General features: G+C 52.5%; 1 protein-coding gene across 2 annotated transcripts in view; it reads left to right on the top strand.

Annotated features, from left to right (window-relative positions):
- ipo4 (importin 4) overlaps window positions 1-18,127 on the top strand; it is an 88,270-nt gene that overhangs the window by 29,465 nt on the left and 40,678 nt on the right. For both annotated transcript variants that reach the window (XM_087974805.1, XM_087974806.1), the window contains 9 exons: window positions 8,684-8,792; window positions 8,919-9,048; window positions 10,097-10,210; window positions 10,560-10,673; window positions 11,715-11,838; window positions 15,017-15,128; window positions 15,886-15,995; window positions 16,730-16,807; window positions 17,969-18,026. In XM_087974805.1, coding sequence (XP_087830931.1) covers window positions 8,684-8,792; window positions 8,919-9,048; window positions 10,097-10,210; window positions 10,560-10,673; window positions 11,715-11,838; window positions 15,017-15,128; window positions 15,886-15,995; window positions 16,730-16,807; window positions 17,969-18,026 — 949 coding nt within the window. The remainder of the gene's footprint in view (window positions 1-8,683; window positions 8,793-8,918; window positions 9,049-10,096; window positions 10,211-10,559; window positions 10,674-11,714; window positions 11,839-15,016; window positions 15,129-15,885; window positions 15,996-16,729; window positions 16,808-17,968; window positions 18,027-18,127) is intronic.

Raw genomic sequence — 18,127 nt, 5'->3', positions numbered from 1 at the left:
ACTGCGGTGTGAACACCCATCAGTACGCACTGTACTAGGGAGTCAGACTGCGGTGTGAACACCCATCAGTACGCACTGTAATAGGGATACAGACTGCGGTGTGAACACCCATCAGTACGCACTGTAATAGGGGTACAGACTGCGGTGTGAACCCCCATCAGTACGCACTGTAATAGGGAGAGAGACTGCGGTGTGAACACCCATCAGTACGCACTGTAATAGGGATACAGACTGCGGTGTGAACACCCATCAGTACGCACTGTAATAGGGATACAGACTGCGGTGTGAACACCCATCAGTACGCACTGTAATAGGGATACAGACTGCGGTGTGAACACCCATCAGTACGCACTGCAATTGGGATACAGACTACGGTGTAAACACCCATCAGTACGCACTGTAATAGGGAGAGAGACTGCGGTGTGAACACCCATCAGTACGCACTGTAATAGAGATACAGACTGCGGTGTGAACACCCATCAGTATGCACTGTAATAGGGAGAGAGACTGCGGTGTGAACACCCATCAGTACGCACTGTAATAGGGAGACTGCATTGCGAACCCCCATCAGTACGCACTGTAATAGGGAGAGAGACTGCGGTGTGAACACCCATCAGTACGCACTGTAATAGGGAGAGAGACTGCGGTGTGAACCCCCATCAGTACGTACTGTAATAGGGATACAGACTGCGGTGTGAACACCCATCAGTACGCACTGTAATAGGGAGAGAGACTGCGGTGTGAACCCCCATCAGTACGTACTGTAATAGGGATACAGACTGCGGTGTGAACACCCATCAGTACGCACTGTAATAGGGATACAGACTGCAGTGTGAACACCCATCAGTACGCACTGTAATAGGGGTACAGACAGCAGTGTGAAGACCCATCAGTACGCACTGTAATAGGGAGAGAGACTGCGGTGTGAACACCCATCAGTACGCACTGTAATAGGGGTACAGACAGCGGTGTGAAGACCCATCAGTACGCACTGTAATAGGGAGAGAGACTGCGGTGTGAACACCCATCAGTACGCACTGTAATAGGGAGAGAGACTGCGGTGTGAACACCCATCAGTACGCACTGTAATAGGGGTACAGACAGCGGTGTGAAGACCCATCAGTACGCACTGTAATAGGGAGAGAGACTGCGGTGTGAACACCCATCAGTACGCACTGTAATAGGGATACAGACTGCGGTGTGAACACCCATCAGTACGCACTGTAATAGGGATACAGACTGCGGTGTGAACACCCATCAGTACGCACTGTAATAGGGATACAGACTGCAGTGTGAACACCCATCAGTACGCGCTGTAATAGGGATACAGACTGCAGTGTGAACACCCATCAGTATGCACTGTAATAGGGGTACAGACTGCGGTGTGAACATCCATCAGTATGCACTGTAATAGGGGTACAGACTGCGGTGTGAACACCCATCAGTACGCACTGTAATAGGGAGAGAGACTGCGGTGTGAACACCCATCAGTACGCACTGTAATAGGGATACAGACTGCGGTGTGAACACCCATCAGTACGCACTGTAATAGGGAGAGAGACTGCGGTGTGAACACCCATCAGTACGCACTGTAATAGGGATACAGACTGCGGTGTGTACACCCATCAGTACGCACTGTAATAGGGAGTGAGACTGCGGTGTGAACACCCATCAGTACGCACTGTTACAGGGATACACACTGCGGTGTGAACACCCATCAGTACGCACTGTAATAGGGAGAGAGACTGCGGTGTGAACACCCATCAGTACGCACTGTAATAGGGAGACTGCATTGCGAACCCCCATCAGTACGCACTGTAATAGGGAGAGAGACTGCGGTGTGAACCCCCATCAGTACGTACTGTAATAGGGAGAGAGACTGCGGTGTGAACCCCCATCAGTACGTACTGTAATAGGGAGAGAGACTGCGGTGTGAACATCCATCAGTACACACTGTAATAGGGATACAGACTGCGGTGTGAACATCCATCAGTACGCACTGTAATAGGGATACAGACTGCGGTGTGAACACCCATCAGTACGCACTGTAATAGGGAGAGGGACTGCGGTGTGAACACCCATCAGTACGCACTGTAATAGGGAGGGAGACTGCGGTGTGAACACCCATCAGTACACACTGTAATAGGGACACAGACTGCGGTGTCAACACCCATCAGTACGTACTGTAATAGGGATACAGACTGCGGTGTGAACACCCATCAGTACGCACTGTAATAGGGATAGGGACTGCGGTGTGAACACCCATCAGTCCGCACTGTAATAGGGAGAGGGACTGCGGTGTGAACACCCATCAGTACGCACTGTAATAGGGATACCGACTGCGGTGTGAACACCCATCAGTACGCACTGTAATAGGGAGAGGGACTGCGGTGTGAACACCCATCAGTACGCATTGTAATCGGGATACCGACTGCGGTGTGAACACCCATCAGTACGCACTGTAATAGGGGTACAGACTGCGGTGTGAACACCCATCAGTACGCACTGTAATAGGGATACAGACTGCGGTGTGAACACCCATCAGTACGCACTGTAATAGGGAGAGAGACTGCGGTGTGAACACCCATCAGTACGCACTGTAATAGGGATACAGACTGCGGTGTGAACACCCATCAGTACGCACTGTAATAGGGATACAGACTGCGGTGTGAACACCCATCAGTACGCACTGTAATAGGGAGAGAGACTGCGGTGTGAACACCCATCAGTACGCACTGTAATAGGGATACAGACTGCGGTGTGAACACCCATCAGTACGCACTGTAATAGGGGTACAGACTGCGGTGTGAACACCCATCAGTACGCACTGTTACAGGGATACACACTGCGGTGTGAACACCCATCAGTACGCACTGTAATAGGGAGAGGGTCTGCGGTGTGAACACCCATCAGTACGCACTGTAATAGGTACAGACTGCGGTGTGAACACCCATCAGTACGCACTGTAATAGGGATACAGACTGCGGTGTGAACACCCATCAGTACGCACTGTAATAGGGGTACAGACTGCGGTGTGAACACCCATCAGTACGCACTGTTACAGGGATACACACTGCGGTGTGAACACCCATCAGTACGCACTGTAATAGGGAGAGGGTCTGCGGTGTGAACACCCATCAGTACGCACTGTAATAGGTACAGACTGCGGTGTGAACACCCATCAGTACGCACTGTAATAGGGATACAGACTGCGGTGTGAACACCCATCAGTACGCACTGTAATAGGTACAGACTGCGGTGTGAACACCCATCAGTACGCACTGTAATAGGGATACAGACTGCGGTGTGAACACCCATCAGTACGCACTGTAATAGGGATACAGACTGCGGTGTGAACACCCATCAGTACGCACTGTAATAGGGAGAGAGACTGCGGTGTGAACACCCATCAGTACGCACTGTAATAGGGATACAGACTGCGGTGTGAACACCCATCAGTACGCACTGTAATAGGGATACAGACTGCGGTGTGAACACCCATCAGTACGCACTGTAATAGGGAGACTGCGTTGCGAACCCCCATCAGTACGCACTGTCATAGGGAGAGAGACTGCGGTGTGAACACCCATCAGTACGCACTGTAATAGGGAGAGACTGCGGTGTGAACCCCCATCAGTACGTACTGTAATAGGGAGAGAGACTGCGGTGTGAACACTCATCAGTACACACTGTAATAGGGAGAGGGACTGCGGTGTGAACACCCATCAGTACGCACTGTATTAGGGAGAGAGACTGCGGTGTGAACACCCATCAGTACGCACTGTAATAGGGGTACAGACTGCGGTGTGAACACCCATCAGTACGCACTGTAATAGGGATACCGACTGCGGTGTGAACACCCATCAGTACGCACTGTAATAGGGATACCGACTGCGGTATGAACACCCATCAGTACGCACTGTAATAGGGATACCGACTGCGGTGTGAACACCCATCAGTACGCACTGTAATAGGGATACCGACTGCGGTGTGAACACCCATCAGTACGCACTGTAATAGGGATACAGACTGCGGTGTGAACACCCATCAGTACGCATTGTAAAAGGGATACCGACTGCGGTGTGAACACCCATCAGTACGCACTGTAATAGGGAGTGAGACTGCGGTGTGAACACACATCAGTACGCACTGTAATAGGGATACAGACTGCGGTGTGAACACCCATCAGTACGCACTGTAATAGGGATACAGACTGCGGTGTGAACACCCATCAGTACGCACTGTAATAGGGAGAGAGACTGCGGTGTGAACACCCATCAGTACGCACTGTAATAGGGATACAGACTGCGGTGTGAACACCCATCAGTACGCACTGTAATAGGGAGAGAGACTGCGGTGTGAACACCCATCAGTACGCACTGTAATAGGGATACAGACTGCGGTGTGAACACCCATCAGTACGCACTGTACTAGGGAGTCAGACTGCGGTGTGAACACCCATCAGTACGCACTGTAATAGGGATACAGACTGCGGTGTGAACACCCATCAGTACGCACTGTAATAGGGAGAGAGACTGCGGTGTGAACACCCATCAGTACGCACTGTAATAGGGAGGGATACTGCGGTGTGAACACCCATCAGGACGCACTGTAATAGGGAGAGAGACTGCGGTGTGAACACCCATCAGTACGCACTGTAATAGGGATACAGACTGCGGTGTGAACACCCATCAGTACGCACTGTAATAGGGAGAGAGACTGCGGTGTGAACACCCATCAGTACGCACTGTAATAGGGATACAGACTGCGGTGTGATCACCCATCAGTACGCACTGTAATAGGGAGAGAGACTGCGGTGTGAACACCCATCAGTACGCACTGTAATAGGGATACAGACTGCGGTGTGAACACCCATCAGTACGCACTGTAATAGGGATACAGACAGCGGTGTGAACACCCATCAGTACGCACTGTAATAGGGAGGGAGACTGCGGTGTGAATACCCATCAGTACGCACTGTAATAGGGATACAGACTGCGGTGTGAACACCCATCAGTACGCACTGTAATAGGGATACAGACTGCGGTGTGAACACCCATCAGTACGCACTGTAATAGGGAGAGAGACTGCGGTGTGAACACCCATCAGTACGCACTGTAATAGGGATACAGACTGCGGTGTGAACACCCATCAGTACGCACTGTAATAGGGATACAGACTGCGGTGTGAACACCCATCAGTACGCACTGTACTAGGGAGTCAGACTGCGGTGTGAACACCCATCAGTACGCACTGTAATAGGGATACAGACTGCGGTGTGAACACCCATCAGTACGCACTGTAATAGGGAGAGAGACTGCGGTGTGAACACCCATCAGTACGTACTGTAATAGGGATACAGACTGCGGTGTGAACACCCATCAGTACGCACTGTAATAGGGATACAGACTGCGGTGTGAACACCCATCAGTACGCACTGTAATAGGGAGAGAGACTGCGGTGTGAACACCCATCAGTACGCACTGTAATAGGGATACAGACTGCGGTGTGAACACCCATCAGTACGCACTGTAATAGGGATACAGACTGCGGTGTGAACACCCATCAGGACGCACTGCAATAGGGAGGGAGACTGCGGTGTGAACACCCATCAGTACGTACTGTAATAGGGATACAGACTGCGGTGTGAACACCCATCAGTACGCACTGTAATAGGGATACAGACTGCGGTGTGAACACCCATCAGTACGCACTGTAATAGGGAGAGAGACTGCGGTGTGAACACCCATCAGTACGCACTGTAATAGGGATACAGACTGCGGTGTGAACACCCATCAGTACGCACTGTAATAGGGATACAGACTGCGGTGTGAACACCCATCAGTACGCACTGTACTAGGGAGTCAGACTGCGGTGTGAACACCCATCAGTACGCACTGTAATAGGGATACAGACTGCGGTGTGAACACCCATCAGTACGCACTGTACTAGGGAGTCAGACTGCGGTGTGAACACCCATCAGTACGCACTGTAATAGGGATACAGACTGCGGTGTGAACACCCATCAGTACGCACTGTACTAGGGAGTCAGACTGCGGTGTGAACACCCATCAGTACGCACTGTAATAGGGAGAGAGACTGCGGTGTGAACACCCATCAGTACGTACTGTAATAGGGAGGGAGACTGCGGTGTGAACACCCATCAGTACGTACTGTAATAGGGATACAGACTGCGGTGTGAACACCCATCAGGACGCACTGTAATAGGGAGAGAGACTGCGGTGTGAACACCCATCAGTACACACTGTAATAGGGATACAGACTGCGGTGTGAACACCCATCAGTACGCACTGTAATAGGGAGAGAGACTGCGATGTGAACACCCATCAGTACGCACTGTAATAGGGATACAGACTGCAGTGTGAACACCCATCAGTACGCACTGTAATAGGGAGGGAGACTGCGGTGTGAACACCCATCAGTACGCACTGTAATAGGGATACAGACTGCAGTGTGAACACCCATCAGTACGCACTGTAATAGGGAGAGAGACTGCGGTGTGAACACCCATCAGGACGCACTGTAATAGGGAGAGAGACTGCGGTGTGAACACCCATCAGGACGCACTGTAATAGGGAGAGAGACTGCGGTGTGAACACCCATCAGTACACACTGTAATAGGGATACAGACTGCGGTGTGAACACCCATCAGTACGCACTGTAATAGGGAGAGAGACTGCGATGTGAACACCCATCAGTACGCACTGTAATAGGGATACAGACTGCGGTGTGAACACCCATCAGTACACACTGTAATAGGGATACAGACTGCGGTGTGAACACCCATCAGTACCCACTGTAATAGGGATACAGACTGCGGTGTGAACACCCATCAGTACGCACTGTAATAGGGAGAGAGACTGCGATGTGAACACCCATCAGTACGCACTGTAATAGGGAGGGAGACTGCGGTGTGAACACCCATCAGTACGCACTGTAATAGGGATACAGACTGCGGTGTGAACACCCATCAGTACGCACTGTAATAGGGATACAGACTGCGGTGTGAACACCCATCAGTACGCACTGTAATAGGGAGAGAGACTGCGGTGTGAACACCCATCAGTACGCGCTGTAATAGGGATACAGACTGCGGTGTGAACACCCATCAGTACGCACTGTAATAGGGAGAGAGACTGCGGTGTGAACACCCATCAGTACACACTGTAATAGGGATACAGACTGCGGTGTGAACACCCATCAGTACACACTGTAATAGGGATACAGACTGCGGTGTGAACACCCATCAGTACGCACTGTAATAGGGAGGGAGACTGCGGTGTGTCCACCCATCAGTACACACTGTAATAGGGAGAGAGACTGCGGTGTGAACACCCATCAGTACGCACTGTAATAGGGAGAGAGACTGCGGTGTGTCCACCCATCAGTACACACTGTAATAGGGAGAGAGACTGCGGTGTGAACATCCATCAGTACGCACTGTAATAGGGATACAGACTGCAGTGTGAACACCCATCAGTACGCACTGTAATAGGGAGAGAGACTGCGGTGTGAACACCCATCAGTACGCACTGTAATAGGGAGAGAGACTGCGGTGTGAACACCCATCAGTACGCACTGTAATAGGGATACAGACTGCGGTGTGAACACCCATCAGTACGCACTGTAATAGGGATACAGACTGCGGTGTGAACACCCATCAGTACGCACTGTAATAGGGAGAGAGACTGCGGTGTGAACACCCATCAGTACGCACTGTAATAGGGATACAGACTGCAGTGTGAACACCCATCAGTACGCACTGTAATAGGGAGTGAGACTGCGGTGTGAACACACATCAGTACGCACTGTAATAGGGATACAGACTGCGGTGTGAACACCCATCAGTACGCACTGTAATAGGGAGAGAGACTGCGGTGTGAACACCCATCAGTACGCACTGTAATAGGGATACAGACTGCGGTGTGAACACCCATCAGGACGCACTGTAATAGGGATACAGACTGCGGTGTGAACACCCATCAGTACGCACTGTAATAGGGATACAGACTGCGGTGTGTACACCCATCAGTACGTACTGTAATAGGGAGAGAGACTGCGGTGTGAACACCCATCAGTACGCACTGTAATAGGGAGAGAGACTGCGGTGTGAACACCCATCAGTACATACTGTAATAGGGATACAGACTGCGGTGTGAACACCCATCAGTACGCACTGTAATAGGGATACAGACTGCGGTGTGAACACCCATCAGTACGCACTGTAATAGGGATACAGACTGCGGTGTGAACACCCATCAGTACGCACTGTAATAGGGATACAGACTGCGGTGTGAACACCCATCAGTACGCACTGTAATAGGGAGAGGGACTGCGGTGTGAACATCCATCAGTACGCACTGTAATAGGGATACAGACTGCGGTGTGAACACCCATCAGTACGCACTGTAATAGGGATACAGACTGCGGTGTGAACACCCATCAGTACGCACTGTAATAGGGAGAGGGACTGCGGTGTGAACACCCATCAGTACGCACTGTAATAGGGAGAGGGACTGCGGTGTGAACACCCATCAGTACACACTGTAATAGGGGTACAGAGTGAGCAGCAAACAGCAGTGAGTGTGCATGAATGTGTTTGAAGATAACTGAGTCCCTGTGCTGCTGTGTCAATGATACCTTGTCACCATTTTGTTCTCAGACATCTCCATCCCATGCTCCACTGCATCTGTCAGGCCCTGACCGACCAGAGCCAGGTGGTCCGTAATGCTGCCCTGTTTGCCCTCGGTCAGTTCTCCGAGTTTCTGCAGGTAAGGAGCGGCGATGACAGTGCTCTGCTGAGCTGCGGTCCGTTAGCGGAATGAGCTGTGGTGCCTTTCTGTTTCACGTGCTTCAATACTTTGGTGTGCTGTGTTTCCCTCCCTCCCTCCCCACAGCCTGATATTAGTAAATACTCCGATGAGATCATGCCCCTTCTCCTGAACTACCTGGGCACAATCGACAGCTCGAAGGGTGGCCATCTCACGAAGGCTTACTACGCCCTGGAGAACTTTGTCGAGAACCTGGGTAAGGTGCCACTGAATAAGCGTCGCTCCTGTTTGAGACTCTGCGTCCTGTTCTGGTCGCCTTTTTTTTGTTTGCTTCTAAGACGGTTGTTCCGATTTTGGCCTTTATTTCCCTGCTGGCTTCAGGTTCTGACCCGTAACCTCTTGTGAACTGAATCCCTAAACCTGTGTCTCGGTTATGTGGTGTACCCTTTGTCAAGGTCGTGTGCACCCTGGCGACAGTAAAGAATACTGTCACCGTTCCCAATTTTGCCTGAAGTGAAGGTAAGTTCCAACCGATGCCTCGTGTCTCTGGGGCTAAAGATTACAGTCGAGGTATGACCATCGTGGTCAGGGCCCCAGAGTTGTACCCGGGATGGTGGGACTGAGCAGTGAAAGGATGGGACAAACTGGGCCTGTCTCCTCCTCCTGGAGAAGGAGGAGATGTGACCTCCCCGAAGCTGAGAAGGGAGAGTTCTGAGAATTTGTAATTGGCATCCCGGGTCCTTACCCCTGTCAGAACCTGACTGACCTCTCGGTGGAGCTGTCTCTGTGCTGATAGTGAGGCATCGAACAGCCCGGAATTCATGGTGATGTGGAATACTCAGCATTATATTAAGGAGGGTCGTGGCAGTGTTTGGGAGCAGTGTCAAGGCAGGGTGAGATATCTCCCCTGGTTGGGAGCGTTTGGAATCACGGGGCGCAACTTCCAAAGTAAGAGGGAAGCCACTTCTGCCCGAGATAAGGAGGAACGGTTTTACTCCAGGGACTGCGTTAAGGTAGTTCTGCAAAGGTGGTGAAGTGTTTGGTCAGCTGTGATGGTATGGAATGGCAGACAGGATCGATGGGCTGAATGGCCTGCTCCTGCTCGTTCTTGTGTTAAACCCTCCTCACAATCCGGCCCTTCCTAAGCCTGAGCATCACCCCGATGCATTCTGCGCAAGGCCAGAGGCCGGAACTGAATGGGGGGCTGAGCAGGGGTTTTGTGCTCGAGATGGGCTCTAACCGGAGATGTGTGTTTCTGACGGTGTGGTTTTTGTTTTTTTGTTTTTGCTGGCCATGTTTTACAGGGAAGAAGATCGAACCATACTTGCCCACACTGATGGACAGGATGTTGACCGCTCTGTGCTCATCCAACAGCAACCGGGAGAAGGAATTGGCAGTCAGTGCAATCGGTGCTATCGGTGAGTCGGCGTTGTGCGTACCGTCCCGTTCAAACACTCCTCTGGGTGACACCCTGCAAGGATTTTCCCATCAACCACATTTGGACTTCCCTTCTCAATCCCTCCTGTATCTGCCTCCTGTTCACGCAGTGTTTCCGAGATCAGAGTACCTCACTGCCTCTGGGCTTCTGCACCAAGCCGCTAAAAGCTGGATCCTCCGGTTAGCAACTCCCCGCACCGCAAACCTATTTCCTCTCTCCCAGCCCTTCCTGATTTTGGATGTGCACTGCTTTGTCAGGTTTTCCCCGCAATTTACCCACCCGTCTTCTCCTCTTTCTCCTTCCACGTGTCTGCCCTTCAATCGCCTCAGCCAGCGCTGCCAAAGAGGGACTGCTTCCGTACTTCCAGGCAGTGATCGTGCAGCTGAAAGGATACTTGGTGAACACGAGTGAGGAGCTGCGACAGGTCCAGATCCAGTCACTGGGTGAGATTGGCTTTCCTGGGCACGGTGTTGAAGTTGTTATTGCCTGGAGGTGGAGGGAGGGAGGGTGCAAATGGACCGGTGCGTGAAGTTCAGCTAAGTGGCAGCGCCCTTGAACACTGGCATAGGTTCTCAATACACGAGGATGCATTTAAGCGCCTCTAAACCATTTCAATTAGGGCGCGCATTCCCATTCCAGGGAATTGAACCCTGCATTACCAGCCCCACTTTCCCAGTGCTGTGCCGAAGGAGTGCAATTGCTTGGAACTGCAGCAGTGAGGGAGCGTGGCGCTGTCAGAGAGTCAGTGCCAAGGGAGCGACGTGCTGTCAGAGGGTCAGCGCGGCGCTGTCAGAGGGTCAGCGCGGCGCTGTCAGAGGGTCAGCGCGGCGCTGTCAGAGGGTCAGCGCGGCGCTGTCAGAGGGTCAGCGCGGCGCTGTCAGAGGGTCAGCGCCGAGGGAGCGCCGTGCCGTCGGAGGGTCGGCGCCGAGGGAGCGCGGTGCCGTCGGAGGGTCGGCGCCGAGGGAGCGCGGTGCCGTCGGAGGGTCAGCGCCAGCACCGAGGGATCGCGGTGCCGTCGGAGGGTCAGCGCCGAGGGAGCGCCGCGCCGTCGGAGGGTCAGCGCCGAGGGAGCGCCGTGCTGTCCCTGTCCCTGGGATGGGGTGACAGTGTAGAGGGAGCTTTACTCTGTATCTAACCCCGTGCTGTCCCTGTCCCTGGGATGGGGGGACAGTGTAGAGGGAGCTTTACTCTGTATCTAACCCGGTGCTGTCCCTGGCCCTGGGATGGGGGGGATAGTGTAGAGGGAGCTTTACTCTGTATCTAACCCGGTGCTGTCCCTGGCCCTGGGAGGGTGTGATGGCGGACTGTGGAAGGGGAGGTTTGCACTACCTGGACACACATTGAATGGAAAGAGTGGTAGCCCTTTGGTTTACACGATTGCCTTTATATTTTTGCTGATGTTAAAAGTGCTTTGGAAAGCGAGGCTGTGGGAGTGAGAAACTGGTTTGGACTAAGCTGCCGAGTTATTGTTTTGCCAATTGCAGAAACATTAGGAGTGCTTGCTCGGACCATTGGCAAAGACGTCTTTCTTCCCCTTGCTGAGGAATGCTGCCAACTCGGGCTGAACCTGATTGACCACGTGGATGACCCTGATTTGCGGAGGTGCACGTAAGTTTGCCCCGAGGTGGTAGGTGCCAATTTCTGGATAACCCCCCTCAATTCTTCGAGTGTTCAGAGCAGTAAGCTCTGGGTGGCAAAGTGGACCATGTCAGATATTTGCCGGGCAGTAACATGCAATTCTTCAGTCGAAGCCCAGCGATACAGCATGTCCTAGTATGTATTGCCCTCTTGGTATTCTGTACGAATGCACTTCCTCCTGACCTCCACATCCTGGTTCGTCAAATGCCGAAATTTCAGTTTGGCCTTTCACTTTCTTAGGTTCGATTCTCTACAGTGTAGAAACAGGCGATTTGGCCCCGCCTGTCCACACCCACCCTCCGAACAGTAACCCATCCAGACCCTTTCCCCTCTAAGTAATGCACCTGACTCTGTGGGTAATGTAGCATGGCCAATCCACCCTAACCTGCACATCCCTGGGCACTATGGGTACTTTAGCATGGCCAATCCACCCTAACCTGCACATCCCTAGGCACTACGGGTACTTTAGCATGGCCAATCCACCCTAACCTGCACATCCCTGGGCACTATGGGTACTTTAGCATGGCCAATCCACCCTAACCTGCACATCCCTAGGCACTACGGGTACTTTAGCATGGCCAATCCACCCTAACCTGCACATCCCTGGGCATTATGGGTAATTTAGCACAGCCAATCCACCCGAACCTGCACATCCCTGGGTACTATGGGTACTTTAGCATGGCCAACCCACCCTAACCTACACATCCCTGGGCACTATGGGTAATTTAGCATGGCCAATCCACCCAAACCTGCACATCCCTGGGCACTATGGGTAATTTAGCATGGCCAATCCACCCTAACCTGCACATCCCTGGGCACTATGGGTACTTTAGCATGGCCAATCCACCCTAACCTGCACATCCCTAGGCACTACGGGTACTTTAGCATGGCCAATCCACCCTAACCTGCACATCCCTGGGCACTATGGGTACTTTAGCATGGCCAATCCACCCTAACCTGCACATCCCTAGGCACTACGGGTACTTTAGCATGGCCAATCCACCCTAACCTGCACATCCCTGGGCATTATGGGTAATTTAGCACAGCCAATCCACCCGAACCTGCACATCCCTGGGTACTATGGGTACTTTAGCATGGCCAACCCACCCTAACCTACACATCCCTGGGCACTATGGGTAATTTAGCATGGCCAATCCACCCAAACCTGCACATCCCTGGGCACTATGGGTAATTTAGCACGGCCAATCCACCCTAACCTACACATCCCTGGGCACTATGGGTAATTTAGCATGGCCAATCCACCCTAACCTGCACATCCCTGGGCACTATGGGTAATTTAGCACAGCCAATCCACCCGAACCTGCACATCCCTGGGCACTATGGGTACTTTAGCACAGCCAATCCACCCGAACCTGCACATCCCTGGGCACTATGGGTAATTTAGCATGGCCAATCCACCCTAACATGCACATCCCTGGGCACTATGGGTAATTTAGCATGGCCAATCCACCCTAACCTGCACATCCCTGGGCACTATGGGTAATTTAGCACGGCCAGTCCACCCTAAACTGCACATCCCTGGGCACTATGGGTAATTTAGCATGGCCAATCCACCCTAACTCCACACAGAGTTGCCCGAGGTTGGAATCGAACCCGGGTCCCTGGCGCTGTGAGGCAGCGGTGCTAACCACTGAGCCACCGTGCTGGCCACAGCCCCCGCCCCCCCCCTCATCTGCTGCTGAATCCCTTTTCTGTCCTTTCTTTATCTCCACAAATCGATGTGTTCCTGACTGTAAACCTGAGCCCGTCTGGAGTTCGGCTGACTCGCACCCTATCATCCATTGTCCCTGTGCTTCCTGACCTGTACTGGCTCCCAGTCTGAAAGTGATTTGATATTTAAAGTTATCATCCTTCCCTCCAGATCCCTCCGTCACCTTGCCTTCCCTCCAGATCCCTCCGTCACCTTGCCTTCCCTCCAGATCCCTCCGTCACCTTGCCTTCCCTCCCTCTGTGACCTCCTCCTCCAGCCTCCCAACCCTTCTTTATCTGCATTCGTTCAATTTGAGCTTACTTGCCCGTTGCGGGCTGGCACACCGCTGCTCCTTTTCTGGCTGTGCCCTCTGTTATCCAAGGACCTTGGCTTTGGAATTGCTTTCCCGAAATCCCTCTTCCTGTTTTACCCACCCTCCTCAACCAAGTGCCTTCGGCCTGGGCCCTGATTACTCACTCTCCGTCTCTGGACTCCCCTGGATTTTGTGATTTCTTTGGTGCTTTACAAAGTTTTATGAGTTTAACAGCACCATGTTTAAAGCAAGCTGCCGTTCTTGAACTACATAGCAATGATTCCTAGAACAAAGCCATGCAGGAGGAGTTTATTTGAGCCACCACATCGTCCCTGTTTGACCATCCGATTAATCTCCCTTCACTGCTCCTTCCCTTATCTCTCTATATTTTTACCTCTTTAGTGAATTACCTCAATCCCTTTAGAAAGTTGCTATTGAATCTGTTTCTCCTGCCCTTCCAGGCAGACCCCTCCATGTCAAAGAGTCATAGAGATGTACAGCACGGAAACAGACCCTTCGGCCCATGCCGACCCAGATATCCCTAACCCTAACCCAGTCCCATTCCCCAGCACTTGGCCCATCTCCCTCTAACCCCTTCCTGTTCCTGTCCCCACCCAGATGCCTTTTCAATGCTGTCATTGTACCAGCCTCCCCCCCCCCCACTTCCTCTGGCAGCTCATTCCACACACGCACCACTCTCTGGGGGGAAAAAGTTACCCCTCAGCTCCCTTTCCCCTCTCCCCTTAAACCTACGCCCCTCTAGTTCTGGACTCCCCCACCCCAGGAGGGTAAAGACTTTGTCTATTTATCCTATCCATGCCCCCTCATGATTTTATAAACCTCTATAAGGTCACCCCCTCAGCCTCCGACGCTCCAGGGAAAACAGCCCCAGCCTGTTCAGCCTCTCCGTCGTTTCTCCCGATCTTCCCTATCGCAACCCTTCACAATTTGGCGGCTCTCTGCTAAATCCCTTCCTGAATCCCCTTTGCGGGAAGGAGGACGGCTCAGTTCCTTCTGTTCCCCCCCCCCCCGACGTCGCCGGCACCTTTGGTGTAGATCTCGTCGGTTTCCCCTGCGCCCACCTCCCTCGGCCTTGACTGACCCCCCTGTTTCTGTTTCTGCAGCTACAGCCTCTTTGCGGCGCTGTCAGTGGTGATGGGCCCGAACATGGCACCGCACCTTGAGAAGATGACCACCGTGATGCTGCTGTCCATCAAATCGACAGAAGGAGTTACGGTAAGGGTTCACCGGCTCCGGCGTTTTGGCCCTGTGTGCCCTCAGGGCGCACTGATTTGTGTCCTCCTGGTTAAAAGCAGGTTTCTGGAACCTGACGTTCTCCCCTTGGCCTCCCCCGTCCCCTTCCTCGACGTTAACGCTACGTCCTGTTAACCTGCCACTCGCGTGTCCCTCTTGTCCGACAACGTCGTAGACCTGCGATCCTCCAGCCTCGCGTTCACATTCCTCCGTGGTCCTCCCAACCTTCTGCAATCCTCGGAGATTTCACCAATTCTGCTCTGGTCGGCATCCCTGAAGTGAATGGCTGCGCTGCTGGTGGCTGCTCTCCACCTGCCGTTGCGGCTGAGCGCCAGAATTTGCTCTCAACCTCCTTACTTTTTAGGCACCCTAGAGTCATAAAGTCTTTTGACCAACCGTTTGGTCGTCTGACCGAACGTCCCGTGTGTCAATTTGACACCCCGACTGTAAAACACAGATTGTTATCTGTGGTGACCCTTCCAGAGATTGGCTGTCCGCCCGTCGCTTTGTCAAACCAGCGTGATTTGAATCGCTGATATTGCTCATTCCCCCCCCAAGGAGTCAAGCTGGTCTCAGTGTGAGAGCCGCTGTGTGTTCCTATTGTAATCCTGTAATAGCCGGGCCCCCTTCCCCCTCGGTACAGTAGCAGCTCCACAGTGTCTCTGCCGTGGACGTGATTGGTAAGCCAGCCAGATCTGCCCACACTGGACGCCTCCCTGTTGTTGTTCCCCCCTCTCAGGCGCACTATGACAACGACAGCAAAACCTTCCTGCTCCTGGATGATGACCTGGACGAGGAAGAGACGATTACAGAAGAGGAGGAGGATGATGACGATGCCGACATCACTGGGTATGTGTCACTGTTGGGTCCTGTCCATTAGTAATGGCTCTCTTTGGCAGAGAGCCCTCAATGGGTGCAGTTCCGATTGGTTTCTCCCTTGCTCCCAGTTTGAATGGGGCTCTGGTTGGATTCAGGTCGTAGACTGTGATGGAATCCACTGCCATCCGTTGCAGCCTCCGACTCTCCAGGCGAAACAGCCCCAGCCTGTTTAGCCTCTCCCTGTAGCTCAAATCCACCAACCCTGGCGACGTCCTGGTAAATCTTTGCTGAACCCTTTCAAGTTTCCTGGCCGCTGTCCCACTCTGCATTAACGTGAGGGAAAAAGATGATCTGGTCATCTTTTAGTTCCGGGGGGGGGGCTGATGCTGTGAACTCGCTTTCACGCCAGTTGGCTGCAGCTTTTCTCCGTAGCCGCTGTGCCGACGCTCCGGAAAAGCTCCATTCGCTGGCTGGTAGGCACCCCTGGTCATTCCAAGGTCATACTAGGTGCTGCATTCCGGCCAATCTTTCTGTGGGTTGAATTCCAGCGAAGATTCTTTTACCCGGGCAGTGGTCAGAAAGCTGAACGCAGTATCCCAGGGAGAAGCTGTGTGAAGTAGAAAGGGATGTAAAAGTTTGTGTGAATAGACCAGGGGGGTGGCAGGGCTGTGTGACGTGTAAGAAGCTGGTTAGGCTGTGTGGCCTGTTTTTGTGCAGTAACTTTATTACGCTTGTCTGATGCTGTTCACTGTGGGTCTGGACAGGTTCAGTGTGGAGAATGCTTATCTCGATGAGAAGGAGGATGCCTGTGACGCTTTAGGAGAGATCGCTGTCAACACTGGGTAAGAGCACCGAATAACGCCCGTCAGCTCCAATCTGTTGTCTGTCCGCGTACGGGCCTTCCGAAATCCTCTCCCTTTGTTGCACACCTGGTATCCCCCAGCAAGTAAGTAGCCTCCTGATTTTCCCCACTGTCGACAAGGCACAAGTCAGGAGTGTAACCAGGAGTAGTCCGTTCAGCATCTCGAGCCTGTTCCGCCATTCGATGGCAGAGCTGTGGCCTGACCCCCACATTCCTCGCTGAATAAAACCTCCTCGATCACCGATTTTAAACGTAACAACTGATCCAGCATCAGCGTTCCAAGCCTCTCCCACCACAAAGTGTTTCCCAGCACCTCTCCTGAATGTTCTGGCCCTCATTCTCACACGATACACCCTCGTCCTAGAATCCCCAAATAGCCGAATTGTGTATCTTTATCTAACCATGTTAATATCTTGAAAACTTGGATCAGACCACCTCTTAACGTTCTGAGTTGTAGAGAAAACAGGCCGGTTTTGTATCTTAAAAAAAAACAAAGAACTAAGGACGCAGGAAATCAGAGACTAAACAAGAAACTGCTGCAAGATCTTAGCAAGTCGGGCAGCATCTGTGGAGAGAAAGCAGAGTTAACCTTTTGGGTCCAGTGACCCTCCTGAAGGAGAACATTAACTCTGTTTTTCTCTCTGCAGGTACTGTCAGACCTGCTGAGTTTTCCGAACAATTTCTAACTTTGTTTCCAATTTGTGCGCTCGCCCCTCACGACTTAACCTCCAAAGTCCAGGTGTCACTCTAGTGAACTGAGATCAACTCCCTCCAAGGTCAGGATATCCTTTCGAAGATGTGTTTTAAGTGGCTCCGCACTTGCCCTGGATGGGGCCGGGGAGGGGGAGGGGGAGAAGCTCAGCACCATCCAGGGACAAAGCAGCCCCCCCCCCCCCCGCTTGATTGACCCCACATCCACAATTGTCCCCCCCTCCTGCCTCCACCAGCGACGCTCAGTAACAAGCAGTGTGTGCCACACGACGTGGATGGCAGTGGTTCAAGATGGGCAGCTCACCGCGGGTAACAAACGCTAACCCAGCTCGCAATGCGATGAACAAGTGATTAACAATCACACCCGGTTCAGCTTACTGTACTTCAGCGTCACCATCTTTTGGAGCTAAACTGCTTTTGTTTGCCTTAGGGCTGCCTTCATGCCTTTTATGGAAATGTGCTTTGAAGAAATCTTCCGCATTAATGACGTGAGTATCTGACTTCTGGCTGCGTACGGTAACCAACCTGCTGCTGCAGCTCCTCACCCCTTTGCCCCACGTCCCGTTAAATCCCGGCGAGGGCCGGTGGG

This window comes from Chiloscyllium plagiosum, unplaced genomic scaffold, assembly GCF_037043375.1.
Source record: "Chiloscyllium plagiosum isolate Xiang-an unplaced genomic scaffold, Cpla_swu_hap1 HiC_scaffold_27, whole genome shotgun sequence".
NCBI classification, from domain to species: Eukaryota; Metazoa; Chordata; class Chondrichthyes; order Orectolobiformes; family Hemiscylliidae; genus Chiloscyllium; species Chiloscyllium plagiosum.
Note: the sequence above shows the minus strand (reverse complement) of the source record. Positions and strands in the feature narration are given on the sequence as shown.